Source organism: Chiloscyllium punctatum, chromosome 11 (genome assembly GCF_047496795.1).
Source record: "Chiloscyllium punctatum isolate Juve2018m chromosome 11, sChiPun1.3, whole genome shotgun sequence".
NCBI lineage: Eukaryota > Metazoa > Chordata > Chondrichthyes > Orectolobiformes > Hemiscylliidae > Chiloscyllium > Chiloscyllium punctatum.
The window spans coordinates 86585921-86599948 of record NC_092749.1 but is presented as its reverse complement, the minus strand read 5'-3'; the positions used below and the strand labels follow the sequence as shown (position 1 = coordinate 86599948).

At 38.2% G+C, this 14028-nt stretch overlaps 1 protein-coding gene across 6 annotated transcripts in view; it reads right to left on the bottom strand.

Annotated features, from left to right (window-relative positions):
* Window positions 1–14028, bottom strand: part of afdna (afadin, adherens junction formation factor a) — a 232237-nt gene that overhangs the window by 127401 nt on the left and 90808 nt on the right. For all 6 annotated transcript variants that reach the window (XM_072581186.1, XM_072581187.1, XM_072581189.1 and 3 more), the window contains exons 5-7: window positions 11877–12043; window positions 10042–10199; window positions 740–851 (exon numbers count right to left, since the gene is read on the bottom strand). In XM_072581186.1, coding sequence (XP_072437287.1) covers window positions 740–851; window positions 10042–10199; window positions 11877–12043 — 437 coding nt within the window. The remainder of the gene's footprint in view (window positions 1–739; window positions 852–10041; window positions 10200–11876; window positions 12044–14028) is intronic.

Genomic DNA, 14028 nt, shown 5'->3' with positions numbered 1-14028 from the left:
GAACGGCTGAGGATCCTGGGACTGTATTCATTGGAGTTTAGAAGATTAAGGGGAGATCTAATAGAAACTTACAAGATAATACATGGCTTGGAGAGGGTGGACGCTAGGAAATTGTTTCCGTTAGGCGAGGAGACTAGGACCCGTGGACACAGCCTTAGAATTAGGAGGGGGTAAATTCAGAACAGAAATGCGGAGACATTTCTTAAGCCAGAGTGTGGTGGGCCTGTGGAATTCATTGCCGTGTAGTGCAGTGGAGGCCGGGACGCTAAATGTCTTCAAGGCAGAGATTGATAAATTCTTGATGTCACAAGGAATTAAGGGCTACGGGGAGAATGCGGGTAAGTGGAGTTGAAATGCCCAGCCATGATTGAATGGCAGAGTGGACTCGATGGGCCGAATGGCCTTACTTCCACTCCTATGTCTTATGGTCTTATAATTGCACCATGAGCTATTCCCAGTGACCTTTCACAGGATGAGTTAAAGCCAGTTATATTTGAGTGAAATAGGATAGTGGAAAAAGTTCTAAGTTATTTGCATATTGATCTGATTCATTTCTTTGACAGAGTTAAAACGGTTGTCTCTTTTCCTCTGTCCCTACTTACTTTCAGTCTTCCACACCCCTCCCAACTCCCTCGTAGCATCTTCCCTCTTCCCTCTAAAAGTATGGTAAAATTGATGGTCCAATTCATAATTTTTCAATGTCTGTGTATGCTTCTAAAAACAAACTAGCTTTGTTCACCTTTGTCACTTGGCCAGTCTCTGAAAATCTGCAGTGGACATTCATCATCATCAAGCAGAGTCTCTTTAGCACCTTTATCATCAGACTGTTGCACACCAGGAGGTAATACTACCTATGTAGGAAAATATTAAGACAACAGAAAATCAATTTCTCACATTAGTACCCAGCTTTGCTCACCAATTTGTACTTTACATGTTTTTTCCACACTTGAGAAAGGAAATGTAGGAAACAGAAAATTAGGGGAAATTGAAAAGGAAAACAAAGTAGTTAAAAGTAGGAATGAAGGGAATTTTTGCAGAGAAAGAAAATTAAAAACACCTTTTTTGCATTTGCAGGATATCCCAAAAGGACTTCAGTCAGTTAACTTTTTTCTGAAGTATAGTCCTTTGTTTACAGACACTGTTAGTGACCTGTATAGGGCAATGTTTCACAACAGCAATAAAATTTGGAACCAGAACAACAGTTTTTGTGGTGTTGGTTGAGGAATGCTGGCCAGGACAGACATTCTTGCTATAAAAGCACCATAATATCTTTTGCAGCTATAGTCAAAATATTAACAGGGGTCAGATCAAAAAGGATTAAATTATAAAGAACAAAAAAGTGTGCTAAGCACAGCACAGATACCAATGCACTGGAAAGATATCCTCTCTCATGACCAGTAGACCAGGCCATTTATACATCGAATATAAAACAAACAAGCTAGTCAGCTATCCCAGCCCAGCATTAATGCTCCATTCAAGCTGCCTTCCACTCTAACCATCAGCATAATCTTCTGTACTCTTATGCTTGTATGCTTATTAGTTTCTCCTTACATATAGTTACATTTGCACCATAATATCTTTTGTTGTGGTTGCAATTTTCATATTTTCACCACATACCAAAAATCAATAAAAAGCCTGAATTACATCCTATGGAACAAAAATCACAATTTCACACAATGATATACACAAGCAAGCAAGATGGGGAAGATCATGAAGATGTGCCCTAGTTAAATTAGATTACTGTTCCAACATGAACTGCAAATTCATGCATATTCTAAAAGCGATTAAGAGCTAAACGTTGATAAAAAATTCACAACCTTAGAGAAACACGTTTAACTGTTAGAACAAGGCAAAGATGCATTTCATGGTTACAAGGAACCATATAACATCAATTTCTCAACCAGGTTTTGCTTCAATATTAATGCTTCAGCAACAAGAGTGATGGTTTGGAATTTGATGGGCAGCATCTTTACAACCACAATCTAAACCTTGAGAAAAAAGCTTGCAGAAGTACCAAAGCTTGAGAAGAAGCATGAACTCAAGAAACATTGTTGAGGCACTAGAAAAAAATCTGGCACCATTTGTCAAAGAGTACCTAGAAAGACAATGCAAAGGTTACAGCCACAAGTTGGTCATTTTAACACATTTCACAAATGAGCTTTTTAGGCAGGAGGACCAGACATATATCTCCTTAGGACCGGACAGTATAATCTCAGTACGAGGGGTCATTCATTTAAGACAGAGATGAGGAGGAAGTGCCTTTGAGGGTACTAAATCTATATATAATCATGGAAGAACAGGCCACTCAGTCCTTCAGCCTGCTCTGTCATTCAATAAGATCATGATGGATTTAAATTTAACCTCAACTCTAGCATACTCCCAATAATTTTTCACTCCTTGGTAGTCAGGAATCCATCCAACTCTGCCAAAAATACTTAAAAATTCTGCATTCTTTTTTTTGAGGAAGGGAATTCCAAAGACTTATAACCCTCAGAGAAAGTGATTTCTTTCATCTCTCTCTAGAATAGGCATCTCATTAAGCTACTATTGCTACTGGTTCCAGATTCTCCCAGAAAATAAAATAGCTTATCCACATCCACCTAGTCTTGTCCCCTCAGATTTTGTATGTTCCAATTAAGTCGCCTTTGATTGTTCTAAACTTCAGAATATAAAGACCAAGCCTGTTCAGCCTTTCCTCAAAGCAATCTACTCATTCTAGATATTAGCATAGTAAACATTCTCTGATAGTTAATGTGTTGGAAGCAGTTCATTCATAAGTATAATGATCAGTCCAGTACTCAGAACACCAAATGACATCTCAATGTTTCATCAGCGCGAACTGGCTATAACATGATTGATGAATTGTAGACGTTGTTTGGATAATGCAAACTTTCTACTGAATGAGTATAGCAATTTTCTACACAGCAATTTCCTATAGCTGTTTTCCATAGCGTGATTTTCTATAGTACGAGGTTACAGAGGAATACAACTGTCATGTTATAGAATGACTTGTAAAACATAACATTCTATTAGCATTCAATTAAAAACTTAGATATACAATTCGATCCATTCTCAATTATCTACTCAGATTCAAGCCATGTGGATTAATTTTGATACTCAGATGATCAGTGAATCTAATTCAATAGATTAAATCGGCTACATCTGACAGAATGAAACTCTACTCACCTGTACATCAACCCCCCACTCAAAAACCCTAGTGAGTAGGCTATTTGGTAGTATTAGTTCAACAAGCCTATTACTACTAAATAACCCATGGGAGTACTTATAGTGAATTCAAAAATACCACAGAAATAGAGTCATTATAACACAGAAACAGACCCTTTGGTCAAACTTGTCTATGCCAACCAGGTTTCCTAAACTGAACTAGTCCCATTTACATGCGTTTGGCCCATATCTGTCTAAACCTTTCCTAACCACATACCTGTCCAAATGCCTTTTAACTGTTCCTGCCTCTACCACTTTCTCTGGCAACTTATCCCGTGAAGGATGCGAAAGGCCACAGTGAAAGAAAGGATCAGCTGCAAGACAAGTTAACTTGCTGATGCTCTAGAAATATCTTTTGCACTGTTAAATATTTTCTCCAGTGCAAAAATGAACTGCAAATGCAGATTTATGCCAAATGATAAAGTACAAATTCACAAAAGCACACAGGATCCAATTTTACAATTTTCTGTTTTAACTTGGTAACACTAAAATTTTTGATGATCTGTTAATACAATTATTATGCATGAATGGGATTAATGACTGCATTCATCTTGCTTTACATCAGCATGTTGTTAACTTGCTCTGCAACTGTCCCCTCGCACCTCCTTTGCACAGTCCCCACACTTCCCACTCCACCTCCAATTGAGACTTTTTTCTCTGGAGTATAGGAGACTGTGGGGTGACCTTTTAAAGGTTCATAAAATCATGAGGCGCATAGAAAAGGTGAATAGTAAAGGTCTTTTCCCAAAGTTTAAGGTGACAGAAGAAAAGCTTTAAAAGGGACCAGAGGGCAACTTTTCCCACTGAGTGGTGCATATATGCAAAGAGCTGCTAGAGGCAGTGGTAGGGGTGGGTACAATTACAAAATTTAAAAAGACATTTAGACAGGTACATGGATAGGAGAAAGTGAGGACTGCAGATGCTGGAGATCAGAGTCGAATGTGATGCTGGAAAAGCACAGGTGGTCAGGCAGCATCCAAGGAGAATCAATGGTTCAGGCATAAGCCCTTCAGGTATATGGATAGGAAAGGTTTAGAGGGACATGGGTCAAAAACACATAAATAGGACTAATTCAGTTTAGAAAGCTGGTGGACAAGGATGGTTTGGGCCAAAGAGCCTGTTTCCATGCTGTATGACTATGCTTTAACTTATTTGAACTTCGAACAAAACAAGTGTTACATCCATAAAATTAACACCAATATTTAATATTTTAAATTCCAATTACTAACGATATTTATAATCTGAAAAAATGTGGGATTGATAATATGACATTAAAATAAGTTGAACAAAACAAATTCCAATGAAGCCAACGTCAGGCACTTTGAGACTTTTGTACCCCATGTAAATTTGAGAAAAAAGTATCACAGACACCATAATTTAAAGCAGAAATCTGTAGAACCAGTATATCACCATCAACTTTTTCTTTCCCCATTCCAAGCTGCCTCCAAGAAAGTGCTGATGAACTGATTTCTTGAGCAGCTACAGACCATGCTCTATAGTTATACCTAATTAGGGAGGAAATTCCAAGACTTTGACCGAATGACACTAGAAATGGAAGCACATTTCCAATTCAGGACAGTAAATGCCATGGAGGGGAACTTGCAGATAGTGGCATATCCATGTATTTGCTGCCCTTGCTCTTCAATATGAAAGTAATCATAGGCTTGAAAAGTGCTAAGGAGCTTTGGTAAATTCCTGCAGTGAATCATTAAATGGTACCCACCACTGCTACTGAATGTCACTGAAGAGATTGGATATATGTAGATGTGGTGCCAGTTAAGCTGGCTGATTTGTAGTGGAATGTGTTAAGTTTGTAGTGACGGAGCTGCATTCATTCAGGCAAGTATTCCATACCACTCCTGATTTGTGGCTGGGGAGTAAGGGAGTGAGTTATCCACTGCAGGATTGCTAGCCTCAATCTGATCTCGTGGCTACTGTATTTGCAAGGCTCATTCAGTTCAGTTTTGGTTAATGGTAATCAAGGATGTTGATTGTACGGAATTCAGTGTTGGTAATGCCACAAAGTCAAGGGCCAGTGGTTAGATTCTCTCTAATAGAGATGACCATTGCCTGTCATTTCTGTGCATTAATACTGCTGACCAACTGTCAGCCCAAGCCTGGACTTGTTCAGGTTTTGCTTCACTTGAACATAGGAGTGCTTCAGTAACTAAGTCACTGTAAATGGTGCTGTCATTGACAAACATCCCCACCTTAGTCTTATAGATGAAGCTGCTGATGATTGGACTCAGAACACTACCCTGATGAACTCAGCAATTCTTGTGGTGCAGTGGTAGTATCCCTACCTCTGGACATGTTGGACTTGAACCTGGCCTTCTAGTTCATAATGTAATATCTCTGACCAGGTTGATTAACAATATCCACCCTGAAGTACAAGATCTGAAGTGCCTGATCTCCAACAACTAAAACTACAACAATGTGAGAGGTAGGACTCCAACCAGCATTGATTTCTCTCCTTATACCAACTGACTCCAGTTTTACTAGACCTCCGTATTACTACACTCAGGAAAATGCAACCTTGACATTAAGGGCAGTCAGATTTACCTCTGGAATTCAGCTGTCTTGACCACGATTGAACCAATGCTTTGAAAGATGTTATCGCACTGTAACTCCATACAACTGTACCAATACTTAGATCATCTTGTAATAAAGTTAATAAAGGCTAACAGACTAGAGTCTGTTCTCACTGGAAAGGCGGCGGCTAAGAGGGGATTTGATAGAGACATACAAGATGAGAGGATTAAATAGGGTAGACAGTGACAGTCTTTTCCCTAGGGTGATGACGTTAGCTTGTACAAGGAGGCATAACTACAAATTGAGGGTTGATAGTTTTAAGACAGATGACAGAGGCAGGTTCTTTACTCAGTGTTAAGGGCATGGAATGCTCTACCTGCCAATGTAGTTAACTAAGCCACATTAGGGAGATTTAAACAATCTTTGCATAAGCATATGATGACGGGATAGCGGAGGGGGATGAGCTGAGAATAGTTCACAAATTGGTGCAACATAGAGGTCCGAAGGGCCTGTTCTGTGCTGTATTGTTCTACGTTCTAATATATTAATAATTATTCTTCCATTCATCTTCAATTTGCCATTTCCTATCCATTCTCCCAATGTCTAAATCCATTTGAACCTCTTTGTATTTTCATCACTTTCACATTTTATCAGCAAAGCACGAAAATGCCAGTCAATAACATATTTAGTGACTTAAAGTTCTGATTACTAACCCCATAGTTATCTTTTAACTTTGTTTGATAATGCAGTCTGATTTAAATTAGTCCTGAACTTATTGTAGTGATTAAACATTACAGTGCATTGCATTGCCTGCACATTTATATACTGGCGCTCTGATCACTGTATAGCTAATATTAAATTGCATAGCCCAAAGTGAAGGTCAGCCAGCAGAATCTTAAGGTCCTCCCTGCGATCTAGATTTCCACATCATTCACTTTCCAGCCCAAAACAATAAACAGAAAAGTCAAAGTAAACACGTGGCCTTTAGAAAATGAATTTGGGGAGACTGTTTGGGGAGTATGGAAATGGCAGAGGAATTAAACATATTTTCCATCAATCTATATCGTGGAAGCTATTTTGAACATTCCTTTCGTATTTAAGAATACTAAAAGGAGGAATTAAGTACCATCGCCATCACTAAAAATAGTAGTAATAGACAAACTAATGGGGCTGAAGGCAGATAAAACCCTGGCCCCTATTGGCTTGCATCCTCACTTCCTAACAGTAGTAACAACAGAAATAGTGGCTGTATTGGCTGTATTTTTCCAAAAATCCTTGTATTCTGGTCAAGTACCAGAGATTGGAAAACTGCTAAAGTGACACCCCTATTCAAAAAGGGAGGGAAGCAAAAAACGGTAATCCTATGCTGATTAACCTTCCATCTATTGTTGGAAATGTATTGGAATCGGTTATTAAAGTCGTAGCACAACATATCGAAAATCATAATCTAATGAAGGAGGGTCAGCATGGCTTCCTGAAAGGGAAATCATGTCTGACAATTTATTAGAGTTTTTGAAGGAAGTCTCAACCAGAGTGGGTAGAGGGAAACCAGTAGATGGATTGCACTTGGACTTCCAGAAGGCGATCAACAATGTACCCCTCAAAAAGATATGTCAAAGAGTCCAGTGTTGGAGGCAGTATATTGGCAAGGATACAGAATTGGCTTAAGGGCAGGAAACAACAACAGAGAATAAAAGTTTCTTTTTCAGGTTGGTGACCCATGGCCAGTGGGCTCAGTGCTGGGACCTTAACTGTTTACAATATATATGACTTGGAGGAAGGAAGTGAATGCACTGTTGCAAATGTGCAGATGAAAAGAAGAGGGAGAGAGATACAGTTTAGAGATAAATTGATAGGCTGTCAGTGGACAAATATGAAATTGTTCATCTTGGAATGAAGAACAAGAGAGCAGAAAATTATTTAAATAGAGAAAATCTGCAGAAAGCTGAACACAAAAGGACTTGGAGGTACTGGCACAAAACACAAAGCTGGTAGACAGTGCAGCATGCAATCAGGAAGGCTTTTATTTCAAGGGAGTTGGAATACAAGACTCTGAGTAAGGAAGTCTTATTGCAGCTGTACAGGGTACTGATGAGACCACATCTGGAGCACTGTGAGCAATTTGAGTCCTCTTATTTAAGAAGCAATGTAAGTTCATTGGGGGTAGACCAGAGAAAGGTCAACTAGGATTATCCCTGGTAAGGAGGGATTGTCTTATGAGCAAAGGCTACATAGATTGGGTCTCCACTCAACAGTTTAGAAAAATGAGAGATGATCTCATTGAAATCCTGAAGATTGTTAAGGGGCTTAACATGGGTAAATACTGAAAGGATGTTTCCCCTCATGGAATAGTCTAAGACAAGATGGCATAGTCTCAGAATAAAGGGGCACCAATTTAAGACTGAGATAAGGAGGAAGTTTTTCTCAGAGAGCTATGGGGTCAGAGAGCTTGCGTATATTCAAGGCTGAGATAGATTCTTGATATGGGAGAAAGAAAAGGGCAGAAAAATGGACATGAGGTATGTTGGATCAGCCATGATCCTATTGAATGAAGGAGCAGGCTTAAGGGACCAAACTGTCTACTCCTGATCCTATTTCTTATGGTTTGACGATCTCTTAGTGGAAGCAAAACTCCAGATGTCTACTTGGAAGATGAATGATATTTTCAGTAAGATCTTTCCATTATTACAAGGAGGAATACACTTCAAAGCTTCACTGGCTATGAAGTGTTTGGGATGTCATGTGTTAAAAGGTGGCACTTAAATTTAAATCTTTCCATTTCTTTTATTATGAATGCCCTATAAGCTCAGCTATAGACTTTAAATTCTGGGAACCAAACGGCAGCAACAGCAGTCAGCACAAACGTACATGTGAAACTTGAGAGATTTGCATTTATATACTATTAAGATCTCAGGACATCCCAAAGTCTTTTACACTTCAAAAATACTTTACTTGTTGTGACTGTAGGATGTAAGAATGTCAATTTTCACAAAGCATGTTCCCACAAATGACAATGCGATATAACCAACTTTGTTGAACTATAAACTTGATGACTCATCTCATTAGAGTGACCTTGAAAATCAATCTAGTAATAAGAGAGTTTGGCTGGATTTACACCTGGTGAGAAAGAGGACATTTAACTACATGTAACATGAAAAAAGTAAACAAAACTAACTTTTAGAAACATACATGCTCCAAAGAATTGCCAGTCATAGAAGGAATAACAACTCCCTAGTAGGAATGCATACACAAATAAAAGTTATTTTTTATCTGAAGTTTTAATGTTAGAAACAGCATGTGGGGAAGAGATTAACAATACTGTTCACAGGAGTAAAGTATTATGAGCCCATTAATGCGGTTTGCTTTAGTCTGGTAGAAAAGATGAACGCAAAGGAGTCACCTCAGATGCATGATTTCTAAACAGTGGTATGTGCCATTTGACATTTGGGCACTGTACTTTTTAATATAGTTTGAGATTTTGATTATAGTCAGGTTATCAGCTGATGTAGCATACTTACTAAAAGGACAATCATATTTTGGTGGGCAAAAATACCAAGTAGTTAATAACCTTTCAATGGTTAATGACTCATAATTCCAACATGCCTTTTGTAAGGCATGTTGAATGACGTTAGACAGATTTAACAAGGGGGTGTTTATAAGGGAATTAAACGTTTTAAATGCCAAGGTGTCTATTTACTTGCAGCTATAGTCTAATTACTTCAGTTATTGTTTAGAGAAATCAGAAATCGCGTCCATGCTTTTTATCAACCTTGATCTGGAAGTAAGGTAAATTGCGCATATCTTAAAAAAACTTTTAACATTTAATGCAACTCCAGGGATAGCAGCTCTTGATACATGACGTTACAACAAAAGATGTTACACAAGATATTTCAAAAGGTTGTTGCAGCCTCATCGTTTGCATTTCAATTGGGGTCTGTCATCCTTAAAGATGAGGATAGCTGAACAGCTTCTTCTTTTCAGTCCCTTAATTGTACACCAGTGCTTACAGGATGTGGAAGAATTTCATAGCTGTGATCTGATCTGTTGCTTGTGGGATTGCTTAGATCAGAGTGCGCACTGCTTTTGTTGTTTGGTATGCAAGCAATCCATGAAGAGCTTTTAAGTCCAATAAACAAACTAATTTCTGTAACATTGAGTATTTACCTTAATGTTCTGAAAATTAAACAATTTTAATTGACATGATGGAGCATCTAGTGCAAGCAGCTGTTAACCCTAAATAAAAAAGGTATTCTAAATATGCATATGCACAAGTAGTACACATACCCGTGCTATACAATATTCCTTTGGGTTTTCCTTCTCCAATCCATACTTGTCAAGGGCTTCTCCTACAGCAAAGTCTGACGTATCTGTTGTGGACAGCAAGATGGTCTTGTATGGTATATTCGGCTTTAAACTATCTGCATAAATCCTAAGAGTTCCACCTGGAAGCAAAAGTAAACAACTTTTCAAAATATATATTAGCCAGATTAAATTGTTTTAGTGTTGATTACAGTCTCTACAATTTGAAAACATCAAAACAAAAAATAAGCCCAGATATTTCAATCAGGGCCAGAAATGTTCCCACCCCCGCCCTGATTTGGATTAGATTAAAATTACCCAATTAAATTTCAACACGTTCTGTTCTGCAGGTTCCAGGACTGGACCTTTGTGCTATAAGGCTGTCCAGGAATCCAGTGCGGAAACCACACCCTCTTTTGCAGAAGTCAGCATGTGGTATCTAAACTGAGTGCCCAAAAACACAGCCAGGTATTTTGCCCTCTCTTACAATGTGAGAGATTAGCAGTTGCTTTTCTCAAAAATGGGAGGGGGGAAGCTTGCAGACGGACGAAGAGGTAAGTGTCAGCTCTGTTGGTCCAATCGGCAGGAGAGGACTTCAGTTGAGTGTTCAGTTCCAAAAGGGTTCAGTTGGGTGGATGAATGCCAGGAGTCCTGCGTGTGCAGTTTGGAGGGTCAGGGGTTCAGTTTGAGTAGAGTTTTGAATCCTCCAACCCTTCCTGGGTAACTATTTAAGCTTTAGTCATTGAAACCCTCCAATTTTTAATGGCTTCCTTCAGAAAGTTCCAGATGCAGACTAATTACCCAGGACATTTCTACAGACTAAATAGTATCAGGGATTGCACAGATCTCAATGCACAACTCCAGTATTGGTATAGAAACTATTGCCTTGTCATCGAAATATCTAGGCCATTGTTTCCTACTTAAGTATATTGAATAATCTCTTTAATAATGGTCAGCTTAGCTATGTTACAATAAACCAATTATGAAGACAATAACTTTTTAAAACTTGTACATTATGAACACATTATTCATACCCAGTCATCCAAAAATCCGCGATAAAATTTTCCAATCTCTGAAAGGAATTTAGGGAACAGCAGACAAATGCAACTGCCCAGACAGAGCAGATCAATCAGTCCATTTCACTACTTTCCCCAGAGTTAGTTGCAGTAAAGTGCCAGTTTCTCAGAAATAATCAGTGACACTAGCAAAGAAATTAGTAGCTATTGTTTTATGATCATCATCCATTCAGGAGAATATGATAGTTTCTCTCAAGTCTCACTCTCTTCCACCAAACTTACAAGATCAGTCTGTGTAGTAATGATAAACCACAGTTTTTTTTTTTAAAAGTTGCCATTTCTTTCAGCAGCTAGCTGACTGGCCCATACAGTCATAAAATGCAGAGTGTGTTCTACCTAAAGCAAAGCCACATGTACACTCTGTCACAAACATTTACATCTAGCTCTATAACACTGTCCACCTCTACTCCGTGCAGCAGCAGAAGATACCACTTCAGGGTCTTATCCCTAACAATGGGAAGCTTCAGAGCATATTGAACACTTCTCATTTCTTTCAGCCTTGCACTGGTGTTGCACTTTACGTTGGTTTGACTCCATACTCAGAATTCCTATTCTAAATTCCTTCACTTACCCGGTCTTATTTGAGGCGGCTTAAAACCCACTTCTGAGAAAATCCTAGCTTTCTGAAAAGCTTGACTAGGTTTTGATCACTGTTCTTATAACTTGTTCACTAATTTTTTTTTAAACTCCCCTGAAAGGTATGAGATGCTGGTCTGCATTAAAGATGTCATGCAAACATAATACCTGAATCAGGCCGTCCATCACCACTACGAAATTCTTGCATTCTTTGTTCTAACTTTTGTTGTCGTCTGCGTTTCATAACTACTTCAGGGTTAGATATTGTACGGGTGAAGCTAGTCTCTGGCATGTCTTTGTATACCTCCGCTGCAAGATGTGAACTTGAGTTCTCACTTTTGATAGAAAGAGATTATCATTTTAAAACTTGCATCATACTAGGGAAATAATGCAGATAATAACAAGATTAATTAATTTCAAGTCAGATGTAAAGCTCAAGTAAAATGTAATTTGATTGCATCGTCTCAGAGACTATCAGAAATTTGTCTGACTAGCCGCTAGTTTCATGGATTTTGGTGGCTTCATGAACTGAATATTTCATTCAGGAATGAATAAACTGACATATTAGGATCTATCAGTAAAGTACAGATAGAAAGGCAGAATTCGGCATTTAAAGATAATGGTCTTAGCTTCTTGGGTCCACTTGCAGTAGGTAATAGCAAGATCAACTCCGTAACCTCCCATTGGCTTTGGTCATTCATTCTGGTCACATCACTGTTGGACTATGGATTTAACTGACAGCTTGTTTCTGCTTTCTTCTGGAAACTGAAGACATTAGATTGGGTAAGGGAGTCTTAATGAATGACACATTAATTGCTAAGAAGTTTTCTTAACATACCAAATTGTCCAGATTGCAATTAATCTCAGACAATCACATTCCTGTTATGGTGGACACCCTTTTCAGAGTGTCAGGTCAGCTAGACCTAAGGCATTAAAGTGATAGGGTGGACTGGAGTGTCCACAAGGCGAGAATGGACTTGTTCTCCATTAAGTAACGCCAACATGGATTGGCTAGATCTTCTACTGTTCCGGGGCAATGTGTTAAATAGTAGTCAACATAGATCCAATGAAGCACTTCAACCAACCTTATGGATCAGGGAAAGTATAATCAGCAGATTGGACTCATTTTCCCAGATTCCAAAGCCAGATGGCCAAGTTCCAAATAAAATGTTACTACAGAACTAAATGAAAGTTGTGCAGCACTTGAAGGACACAGAACAAAAAGCAATACTACAAAATTATAAACAGAAATAGAACTTACACGTCATGATTCAACATGTACAATTCTGATTTCTCTACACCTGGAGCACTTTATTTAGTTCTGGTTAACAACATACAAGCTCTGGCATGGGCAATATCAAGTGGCAGTGGTCTGATTTATGAGGAAAGGCTGAAAATATTTTTAACTTTTCAGCTTACAAGCTTAACAGTTTTTAATATAACTAAGGCAATTGGAAAAATAAATTTTGTAGATTACATAATTAAACTGAGTTTAGGACAACAATTCTCAATCTGATCATTAAGAAAATCTTCAGAGAAGAGTGATAAATGCATGGGATGAGCTTTGTGATGAAACAGTTGTGGCAAAAATGTTTGAATTATTTGAAGCAATTAGATGCAGTAACAGCGAATTTTTAATAGATGGACTTACTGGTTAATAATTATCTTATGACTTGCATAGAAATAAGCCTGTTACAAAATGTCATAAAAAAGTATAGAACATTATTTTAAAGGGAGGCATACAAGTAGGACTGCTGAAATATGCCCCCCCCCCCCCCCCGCCAAACAATGTTTTTCTGCAATTGCCATTCAGAAGAAAATCAAATTACTGGAATTTGCTAAATTCAGTTTGAATTTATTAGATTAATGTCATGGGTTGATGATGGAATAAAAGAACAACAGAAAAAAGCAATGGGAATGTTAATGGAATGTGATGCACCTAATTAGGTTCGCATAGGTGTTTTCCTAAAATAATTCAGGGAGATTAAATAGATGGCTTAGAATATTGTCTGCTTTAGAACCCTTGACATCGGCAATTACTCTGATCTTAACAGGATACGAAGCTGGAAAGTGTACTTTCATTCCTAATGCAATATTTTATAACTATAAGCATTGCGAGTATAAACCACAAACTATCAGGTTCTCAGTAATTTGCATAAATTTAGCTCTGTGGCATAATGGAGAAGTTTGGTTCTTTAAAAAAAAATCAAGAAAAACCTACTTCCATCTGGCCTGCATTATGATCCTTTCCATATTATTCTTTCAACTAGGTAAAAACAATGACTGCAGATGCTGAAAACCAGAGTCTAGATTAGAGTGG